Below are 11,146 nucleotides of genomic sequence, written 5' to 3' on the forward strand. Positions count from 1 at the left end.
TACCCAGCAAGGCTATTGATTAAAATGGAAGGTGAGATAAAGAGCATCCTAGACAGAAAAAAGATTAAGGAGCTCATCACCAATAAGCCAGCATTACGAGAAATGATAAAGGGTCCTCTGTAAAAAGAGAAGGGGTAAAACAGAAAATAGAAATAACAAATATGAATAATAAAATGACAGTAACGATGTACTTATCAGTAATCACTTTAAATGTAAATGGATTAAATGCTCCAATCAAACGACATAGGGTAACCGAATGGATAAGAAAAGAAGACCCATGTATATGCTGTCTACAAGAGACCCACTTCAGATAAAATGACACTTACAAACTGAAAGTAAAGGGATGGAAAAAGATATTTCATGCAAACGGAAATGAAAAAAAAAAACAGGGGTAGCGATACTTACATCACATAAAATAGACTTTAAAACATAGGCTATAATAGGAGATAAAAAAGGGCATTACATAATAATAAAGGGATCTTTATTAAATCAAGAGGACATAACCCTAGTAAACATATACGCACCCAACATAGGAGCACCTACATACATAAAGTAATTATTGACTGACATAAAAAGAGAGATGAATAGTAATACACTCATAATAGGGGACTTTAACATTCCATTGACAGCAATGGGCAGATCTTCCAGGCATAGAATCAACAAGGACACAATGGGCCTAAAAGTTACACTAGAACAGATGGACTTAATAGATATTTTTAGAGCATTTTACCCAAAAGCAGCAAAATATACATTCTTCTCAAGTGCACATGGAACATTTTCAAGGATAGACCACATGATAGGACAAAAATCAAGACTCAAAAAATTTAAGAAGATTGAAATCATATCGACCATCTTCTCTGATCAAAATGTTATAAAACTAGAAATCAACTACAAGAAAAAAACTGGAAAATACACAAACACATAGAGGCTAAATAATATGCTACTAAACAATGACTGGGTTATTAATGAGATCAAAGAAGAAATCAAAAGATACCTAGAGACAATACATTAAAAATATCATACGCCATGATAAAGTTGGATTTATTCCTGGGATGCAAGCTTGGTTCAATATCCACAAATCCATTGATGCGATACACCACATTAATTAATCAAAAGATAAAAACCGTATGATCATATCAATAGATGCAGAAAAAGAATTTGACAAAATATAGCATCCATTTATGAAAAAAAACTCAGCAAAGTGGGAATAGAGGGAACATACCTCAACATAATAAAGGCCATATATGACAAACTCATACTCAATGGGGAAAGGCTGAAAGCATTTCCCTTAAGATCAGGAACAAGACAAGGATGCCCGCTTTCACCACTTTTCTTCAACACTGTATTGAAAGTCTCAGCCACAGCAATAAGACAAGAAAGAGAAAAAAAAAGTATCCAAATTCGAAAGAAAGAACTAAAACTCTCGTTATTTGCCGATGACATGATACTATATATAGAGAATCTTAAAGATTTCATCAAAAAACTGTTAGAACTGATCAATGATTTCAGTAAAGTAGCAGGTTACAAAATAAATATTCAGAAGTCAGTGGCATTTTTATACACTGATGATGAACTTTCAGAAAGAGAAATTAAGAAAACAATCCCATTTACAATTACGTCGAAAACTATAAAATACTTGGGAACCAAATTAACTGAGGAGGTAGAAGACTTGTTCTCATAAAATTATAAGTCATTGAAAAAAGAAATTGAAGAAGATACAAATAAATGGAAGCATATTTCGTGTTCATGGGTAGGAAGAATCAACATCATTAAAATGGCCATACTACCCAAAGCAATCTATAGATTCATTGCAATCTCTATCAGAATATCAATGGCATTTTTCAGAGAGCTAGTACAAATACTCCTAAAATTTCTATGGAACCATAAAAAACCCTGAATAGCCATAGCAATCTTGAGAAAGAAGAACAAAGTTGGAGGTATCACAGTACCTGATATCAAACTATACTACAAGGGTACAGTAATAAAACCAGCATGGTACTGGCATAAAAACAGATACATTGATCAATGGAACAGAATAGAGAGCCCAGAAATAAATCCACACCTATACACTCACTTAATATATGACAAAGGAGGTAAGAATATACAATGGGGTAAAGACAGTCTCTTCAATAAATGGTGTTGGAAAAATTGGACAAATACATGCAAAAAATAGATACTGGACCATCTTCTAACACTGTATACAAGAACAGGCTCAAAGTATTAAAGATTTAAATGTAAGACCCCAAACCTTAAAACTTTTAGAAGAAAACATAGGCAGTAAACTTTCTGATATTGCTAATAGGAATTTCTTTTCTGATATATCTCCTTGGGCAAGGGAAACAAAAGGAAAAATAAACAAATGAGACTACATCAAACTAAAAAGTTTTTGTACAGCAAAGGAAACCATCAATAAAACAAAAAGACAACCGACTGTTTGGAAGAAGATATTCGCTAATGATACATCTGATAAGGGATTAATATCCAAAATTTATAAAGAACTTATACAACTCAACAACAACAACAAAAAAAAAACAACCCAATTAAAAAATGTGCAGAAGACCTGGACAGATACTTCTCCAAAAAGGAAATACAGGTGGCTAAGAGACATATGAAAGATGCTCAAGGTTGCTAATCATCAGAGAAATGCAAATTAAGACCACAATAAGATATCACCTCACACCTGTCAGAATGGCTATCATCAATAAATCAAAAAACAGCATGTGTTGGTGAGGATGCAAAGAAAATAGAACCCTCATACATTGTTGGTGGGATTGCAAATTGGTATAGCTGCTATGGAAAACAGTATGGATGTTCCTTAAAAAAATCAAAAATTGATATACCTTTTGACCCAGCATTTGCACATCTGGGTATTTATCCAAAGAAAACCAAAACGATAATTCGTAAAGATCCGTGCATTCATGGCAGCACAATTGACAATAGCCAAGATATGGAAGCAACCTAAATCCCCATCAACAGATGATTGGATAAAGAAATTATGGTTCATATATACAATGGAATATTACTCAGCCATTAAAAAAATGAAATCCTACCATTTGCAACGACATGGATGGACCCAGAGGTTCTTATGCGACTGAAATAAGTCAGACAGAGAAAGATAAATACCATGTGATTTCACTTATACGTGGAATATAAGGAACAAAAAGAACAAACTAATCAAAAACAGACTCAGAAATATAGTGGACAATTTGGTGAACGAACAGAGCGGAGGAAGGTTTGGGGGGCTGGGAGAATGTGGTGAAAGGCTAAAGAAGTACAAATTAGTGATTGATAGTTGGGCACAGAAAGCATGGCCGAGGGAATGCAGTTAGCATTAACATAATGGCTAAGTGGAGAGTCAGGTGAGGGATAGAGCAATTGTGGGGATCGTTTTATGAACATTATAGATGTCTAACCAAATGTACTGTATACTTGAAACTAACTTAAATAAATTATTTAAAAAAAGGGAGAAAAAAATGGCATAGATAATAGAGGCTCTGTTCATCCCTCTGGTGACCAAATCAAAGTTGTGATGGAAACAAGGAGCAGCAGCAAGGAAAAATCGCCTGGGATCTGGAGGAACAAGCTATACAACTAAGGAGAAATCCAACAAATCACCTTGCAATGAATGGCAGAAGGTAGGACGTGGCAAGGACGCGGGGCTGCCTGGTCCCGAGTGGTTGAGGGAGAGGGAGGCTGCGGCAGCAGCAGCAGCAGTAGCCTCTTAAAAGGGCCGCATCTGTGAGCGGATTTTCGCAGTGATGGACCTGCTTGCTTTGAGCACCAGTGCTGATTCGGCTGCATGCAGGGGTCACCAGGGACTTATAGGGAGACATTGTTGGAATGAGGGCTGAGGTGAGACTTGCTGGGTACAGAAGTGCCGGTTATATCCATTGTTCCCCCACGACCAGTGAGCCCGGACACAGTGCCGCCATAGCTGTGACGTTATCAAACTGTATAACAGAGGTCGCTCTGCCCAGAGGATTCCCTGAAACCTCGCCTCGCCCAGCTTGTGGCCCCACCAAAGCCATATTCAGGTGTGTCTTCAGTGAGTCAGTTGCTCCTTGCTGAGACTCACACTGGAGGCAGCCTGGGTTTCTGATGTGGCCTTTTGAGGCAACTATAAGCACAGCATCTGTGGATTGCTTGCTGAATCTTAACAGATGGCCCTGGAGGGGTAGAGGCTTGGGCTAAGTTTGGCCTGCAGCTGAATCCCTCTCAGGACTGTGCCACTGACAGACACCTCCTTCACAAATTCACACTAATGAGACTGGGAGACTTAGGAGCTTTGCTTAGTACATAGAAACAGACATGGGAAGGCTGACAAAATGGGAAGACAAGAAGCAGAAATCATATGAGAAAAGAGAACAGACATCCAGATATAGTGGAGTCAAATAATCTAATAGATGCAGAGTTGAAAATACTGGTTATAAAGATGCTCAATGAACTGTTGGGAAGTGTAGATAAATTCAGTGAGAACTTCAACAAAGAGATAAAAAACATAAAAATGGAAATGGAAATTATAAAAGGCAACCAGTCTGAAATGAGCAACACATTATCTGAGATGACAAGTATATTAAATGGAATAAACAAAGTAAATAAAGGATCAAATGTAATATCTAGAGGACAGGAAAACCAATCATGACACTCAATCAGAATGGTAAGAAAAAAGTTGTCAAGACTATAAAAATAATTTAAGGAGTATGGGGCACTACTGAGGGTCCAAATATTCGTCTGATCGGCGTAACTGAAGAAAATCAAGATGTTGAACAGCTGTTTGAAGAAATAATGATGGAAAACTTCCCTAACCTGGTGAAGGAAATGGACATAAAACCCCAGGAAGCTCACAGAATTTCAAAAATCAGGGCTCCAAAGAGGCCCACACCAAGACATATCATAGTTTAAAATCCAAAGTTTAAATACAAAGAGAGAATATTAAAAGCAGCAAAAGAAAAACAAATAATTACGTATAAGGAAACACCCATAAGACTGGCAGCTGATTTCTGAACAGAAACTGTGTAGGTCAGAAGGGCTTGGCAAAAAATATTCGACAGGATGAAGACCCAGGATATATAACCAAGAATAATTTATCCAGCAAAGCTATCATTTAGAGTTGAAGGACAGGTAAAGAGCTTCCCAGACAAAAATAAACTAAAGGAATTTATCATCACTGAGCCAGAATTACAGGAAATATCGGAGGGACCTCTTTAAGAAGAAAAAACATATATCAAAAACAAGAATAAAGAATGGTAACAACTACATTCCTATCAATAAGTACCTTAAATGGAAAAGAATTAAGTGCTCCAACCAAAAGATAAAGTGACTGAAAGGATAAGAAAATAAGACTCCTACATATGAAAAAGAAGGGGATGGAAAAAGATATTGCTTTGATGGACCTAGAAGGTATTTAAGTCAGACAGAGAAAGATAAACACTATATGATTTCACTTATACACTGAATCTAAGGAATAAAACAAACAAACAAACAAAAACACTAATCAAAAACAGACTCACAAATGTAGTGAACAATTTGGTGTTGGACAGAAGGGAGGGGGATTTGGAGGGCTGGGAGAATAGGGTGAAGGGCTAAAGAAGTACAAATTAATAGCTGATGGATGGTCACGGGAATGGGGAGCACGGCATAGGGAATGCAGTTAGCATTTTATATGTTGGCTAGGTGGATGGTCAGGGGAGGAAGGGTGCAATTGGGGGGATCGTTTTATGAACTATATAGATGTCTAACCAATGTACTGTATACTTGAAACTAAATAAAATATAATTAAAAGAAAATCAAAGCAATAATATAAACTACATTTTTGTTCTTTAAGAAGATGAAAATGTTATTTTCTTTATTTTTAATCCAGGGAAAGTATTTATAGAGGGCAGACATTTGTAATAATGCTACTGATAAATTGTAGAATATTACAATTGTGGCCAGAAGTTAATTATCTGTGACAGAGAGCCTTTTATTGACTTTTGCATTTTTACAGTAATCTGCTTACCTCATGTCTATTATTTTCATACTTTAGGAGGAATTACTCATGACACTTTCCAAAAGGAGCTCATGTGCTTTGACCCTGATACTGACAAATGGATCCAGAAGGCACCGATGACCACTGTCAGAGGTCTGCATTGCATGTGTACAGTGGGAGAAAGGCTCTATGTCATCGGCGGCAATCACTTCAGAGGAACAAGTGATTATGACGATGTCCTAAGCTGTGAATACTACTCACCTATCCTTGACCAGTGGACCCCAATTGCTGCCATGTTAAGAGGCCAGAGTGATGTTGGGGTTGCTGTCTTTGAAAATAAAATTTATGTGGTTGGTGGGTATTCCTGGAATAATCGTTGTATGGTAGAGATAGTGCAGAAATATGATCCAGATAAAGATGAATGGCATAAGGTTTTTGATCTCCCAGAGTCCCTTGGTGGCATCCGAGCTTGCACACTCACGGTTTTTCCACCAGAAGAAACCACACCATCACCTTCTAGAGAGTCCCCTCTTTCTGCACCTTAAGATCACCCCTACAACTAAGATGCTGTTGTCCTATCTTTGCAATGTGTCATGGATTTTCTTCTTTTGCACTCCACCCCCTAAAGTAGTGTATGTTAGGATTAGCCTCCAGTATTGGTACGAATATTGGAAAAAAGATGACATTGATGCTATTTGTGCTGTTTGGCTTAGATTGTTTATAAAGTGGTAACAAAACCATTTTGGGAATGTATCCCATAGAAGCTGATGAAAAAAAAAAAGTATTGTCTTTAAAATGTTTCTTCAGTACTTTTTTGATGCTGTGTACTGGATATAGGGTATTTGTCATCTTACCTTAGAAAGCCCAATAAACTAAGTTGAAGGTGGATTATAGCAAATGTACAACTGTGCTAAGTAAGCTTCAAAGTAAAAAGTTTTCCTTTCATCTTGACTGTAAGGTGTCAAAGGGAGGCAGCTTACTGCAACAGAAAACAATAGACAAAAGGTTGCCAACTCGCATGAGCTACCTCCCTCTTTTCATAAAGCATTTTTGACATGCCTGTCAACTCACCTTTTGTGTGGGTACATTGAGAACATATGAAGTTTCTTAGACACACAAGAGAAATAATAACTGAAATTCACCAATATTAATTTTAAGAAAAGCAGCATGACCCCTCTACTTATAAACAAGGGTTGGGAGTTTTTTAAGTGTGTATAAATTCACACACACACACACACACACACACAAATATAAAATACAAAAATTTAAAAATTAGCATGTCAAATAAATGTAAAAAAATTTTAAATTTTTTTCCAAAAGCAGCTTCCATTAAAATGGAAATTCAGTATGTACATACTGAATGCACATATGTAGAATCATAATGAATTAAGTATATAAGGGCTAGAAATTTTGAGTAACTAAATTTGTCACGACCAAATATTACCTTGCAAAACTGTAAACGACACCTTCTCCTTTGCTGTTGAAGTAACTTCCATATTATATGTATTCTGTATACTCTCAGTTCATAAGGTTATTTAGCACCAAGTATAGCAGCTTCATCTGGCAAGCTGCTTTCACTCGGTGATTTCAACTTCCATGTTTTATATTTTTGTTCAATAAAAAACATTTAATGTCATTTTGGTCTGAAGCATCCCATTATTGTCTGATTTGACTTCCTTTTATTAAATATCTTTTTAAGAGGGTATACAACAATATTCAAGTGAGTATAACTTAGAGCACTGAACAACTTGGATTCATTCATGTTAATGACTTTCATTAAAAAAAAAAAAAAAGAAGAATTTGACCATATTTAACCTCATTGGTCAAACTTATTGCTGGTTGACTTTGAGGAATAGGTTCATGGAAAATGCTCATTGGCTTTTCTTCAATCCCACAGAAGAACTGCCAGACATGTCTAAACAACAAGGTCAGTTTTTCAGATCTTCAAGAAGATCCATCCTGCCTAATGAGAAGGGATTGTGTAATATGACTTAAGATATTTGTTCTTGAGCTAGGATCACAAATAAAAATTGTTTTTGTAAAATATTTCTTGAAGAGTATGTTAGGACCATCTGCATGATCTTTCCTATCTTATCTGCAAATGACTAGATTAAATTTGAACTAGAAATTTTAAGCTATAGAAAAACAACTCAGGTGTCACCAGATCTCTTCACCAGTGGGTAATTATCAGCACAGATGTCACTACCTCTGTCTTGATTTAAACAACAGAATAAACAATTTTCCCATCAGTGGTATTTTCGAATGTTGGGAGAAGCCTAGTGTGAATTTGAAAGATCCCCTTTGGCAAGATAATTATGAAGTGAGAGCAACTGGTCAAAGTGGCTTCAATTCTCTGCTTATAGGTAGAACAGTTTAGCCATTTGCAGATAGTTAACATCTGCCTATAAATGGGTTCCGTATAGGACAGAATAATGATCCTGCCATAGTTCAGTGTGGGTGTTCTTGGTCAGCAGGTTCTCCCCCAAGCAGCAGTGGGTCTTTCCATCTCGTGGCCTCTTAGGTCCTCAGCATCCTCTTTATTCAGTCATCAGAAGAAAAATGGAGCATTGTAGGTGTGAAGGCTGTAGGGATCAGGATTGAAAGAGGCATACATTACTTCTACCCACATTCCACTGGCTAGAAGTCAGTCCTGTGGCACATATAAACACAAAGGGGACAGGAAAATATCAGATAGCTGTGTTCCCAGAAAGAAGATGAAATAGAGTTGGTAATCTGTTAGCAGCTTGCCACAGAGAATGACACAGAACATACACAGTTCTCTTTGATAGCTTACTTTTTCTGCATCTGTGCCATGTTATTTAGAAGAGCAATTAATGTCACATAAATGCTATTATTAAATAATTTCAACAGCTGGTAAATTATTACACATTTTCCTTCACAATGAATTAACTACTTTTCTTTATAAAATATATCCACCAGTCATTGGTTGACTTTACAAGCGTTTCTCACATTTGCTTTTCTTAGGTTCTAGATCTACTTGAAAAAGGAGTTGCGGAACACATCAAATCTCAAAAGGCTAATAATATTCCTTCTTGGTAAAGGTTGGTAGGGTGGGAAAGATAAAGAAAAAAATCTGCTTTGCCTATTTCTAGAATTGTAAAAAATTTATCTGACAATCAGGTTTTGCCCTAAAAAGTGAAATTATGACCTGAAACTGTTTCTTCTCTAGTATTACTTTAGGAAGTTTTAAAATATATATGTAATGTTTCCTCTGGAGTTGATAAAATAATAACCTCACTTTAGCCCCTGAGAGAGTGCTCCACTGGGCAATTAAGTAGTGTTTTATTTGATTAGTTCGCCCCTGTGAATTCCCGCCCCCCCGCCCCGCCCTTGTTTCAAGGATCTTCGTGTATTTCTATCTCAAGAACAATAAGCAGACTTTCTTGTGTGGAAAATTGGCTCTGCCTGTAATTTTATTCTTGGCACTTGTGCCTTTCCTTTTGTTTTTCATTTTCAAGCCACTAAACCTCAGGTTTAGTCCTTTCAACATCAGATAGCTTTTTGAGAATGCAGAGAGGAAAGTCAATGTGAAGTAAATTCACAAGGATTAAGGAAATTTTATTTTAAATTGGTCAGATAATGCAGTATTTGAAAACTCTTTTGGTAATTATAGAAAAATTGAAAAATACAAGGAAGAAGAAAAAAAGTCATCTCTCCCCCCATGTCAAGATAATTATTGCTAAATATGAGTATATTAGTTTTAAACAATTATCATTTAAAATCAATTTGTACACACCATATAATCTGAAGCATTTTTGATATATATATATATACACATATAATTTTTGATACAAAATACATTCTGATACATGAATGTTAAATTTTTGATACAAAATATATCAATACAATATTAAGAATAAGATTTTCTAAGCTCTGTATTAAGCAAGGTTTAACTACTAAACAATATTAAACTGGATATCTGCAGGATTAAGTAATAGTGATACTAGAATTTAGAAATATTTATTTCATCAATGAATCTAAGTAATTGATATAATTCAGATCTGAGTGGATATTTCATTCTTTATTTAAATTTAACAGTTTCTTACTGTCTTCACTAATTATTTCTCACCAAATAATAGTCAAATGCTTCTTCACCTTGCATGTCTTATTTGGCAATGTGACTAAGATAAACAAACATTGAATTTAAAAAATGAGAATAAACGCCATACCTCTATCAGAACAAAAACAAACAGAAAACATTACAACAGAGATTGGTAGGTAAACTTTTTCCGGAAAAAAAAATCAAAAAATATTTTAATCTTTGTGAGCCATATGGTGTCTGTTGCAGCTACTCAACTCTGCTGTTGTAGTGCTAAACTGTAGGCGATATGTAAATCAATGAGTGTGGATATATTCCAACACAACTTTTGTTTTACATTGAAATTTGAATTTCATATTTTTTATGTATTACCAAACAACCACTTTGAGGTTCTAACTAAGATTTCTGCCAGATTTTGTCATTTTGCATTTGCTTCCCTACCTGGACCATGCTAGAGGAATTGAGAGAATTGCAAGGAAGCTGTGGATACATTTGGAAGGCTTTCAGATACATGCACATAGGCTGTAAGTCCCCACCAATTTGAGGTCCAGACTAAAATGTTCGGGACAACTGATTTAGGACTGAGAGGTTTCCAAGGACATGGCAATGCCAGGCAGTGTGGTGGTGGGCAGTCAGTAAACTGATCCTATGTAGAGGGCAGAGGATTTCAGAGGGATCTGTACTTCAGGTATCTGAAGCCAATGAGTTGGCCAGAAGGGTTGTCTAATGTGCACACATTGTTAGGGAGTACCCCATCAGCTGCCTTATTCCTTGTGCTGAGTGTTTGGGACAACGTAAGTCTTATACATTCCACATATGCCTGAATGAGTTTGGGAAGAGCAAGGTCAGAGTCATTAGGGGAAGAAAGAAAAGGGAGTCTAGATTGCTGTGTCCTTCTTCCTATTTGAATAAATTGTTGTGCCTCTTACACTTCGATAAGGCCAAAAGTAAAATAACCATAATCAAAAACTGAACATTGTATTTCTTTTCAAACTCAATTGTGCAAGAAGTCTTCAACTTAAGAACTTTTCACAAGGAATGAAGACTTTTCATTTACATTTCATTTTTAACATTAAATTTCAAATATACTGATATGTAGAGAGAATATTACAATGAAC

The 11,146-nt window shown here is 36.0% G+C and overlaps 1 protein-coding gene across 2 annotated transcripts in view; it reads left to right on the forward strand.

Moving 5' to 3' along the window:
- KLHL13 (kelch like family member 13) overlaps positions 1–7,604 on the forward strand; it is a 228,976-nt gene extending 221,372 nt beyond the window's left edge. For both annotated transcript variants that reach the window (XM_025046176.1, XM_006904712.1), the window contains one exon: positions 6,026–7,604. In XM_025046176.1, coding sequence (XP_024901944.1) covers positions 6,026–6,513 — 488 coding nt within the window. In that variant the 3' untranslated portion in view covers positions 6,514–7,604. The remainder of the gene's footprint in view (positions 1–6,025) is intronic.
- Positions 7,605–11,146: the final 3,542 nt, after the last annotated feature.

This window comes from Pteropus alecto, unplaced genomic scaffold (genome assembly GCF_000325575.1).
Source record: "Pteropus alecto unplaced genomic scaffold, ASM32557v1 scaffold280, whole genome shotgun sequence".
Taxonomy (NCBI): Eukaryota; Metazoa; Chordata; class Mammalia; order Chiroptera; family Pteropodidae; genus Pteropus; species Pteropus alecto.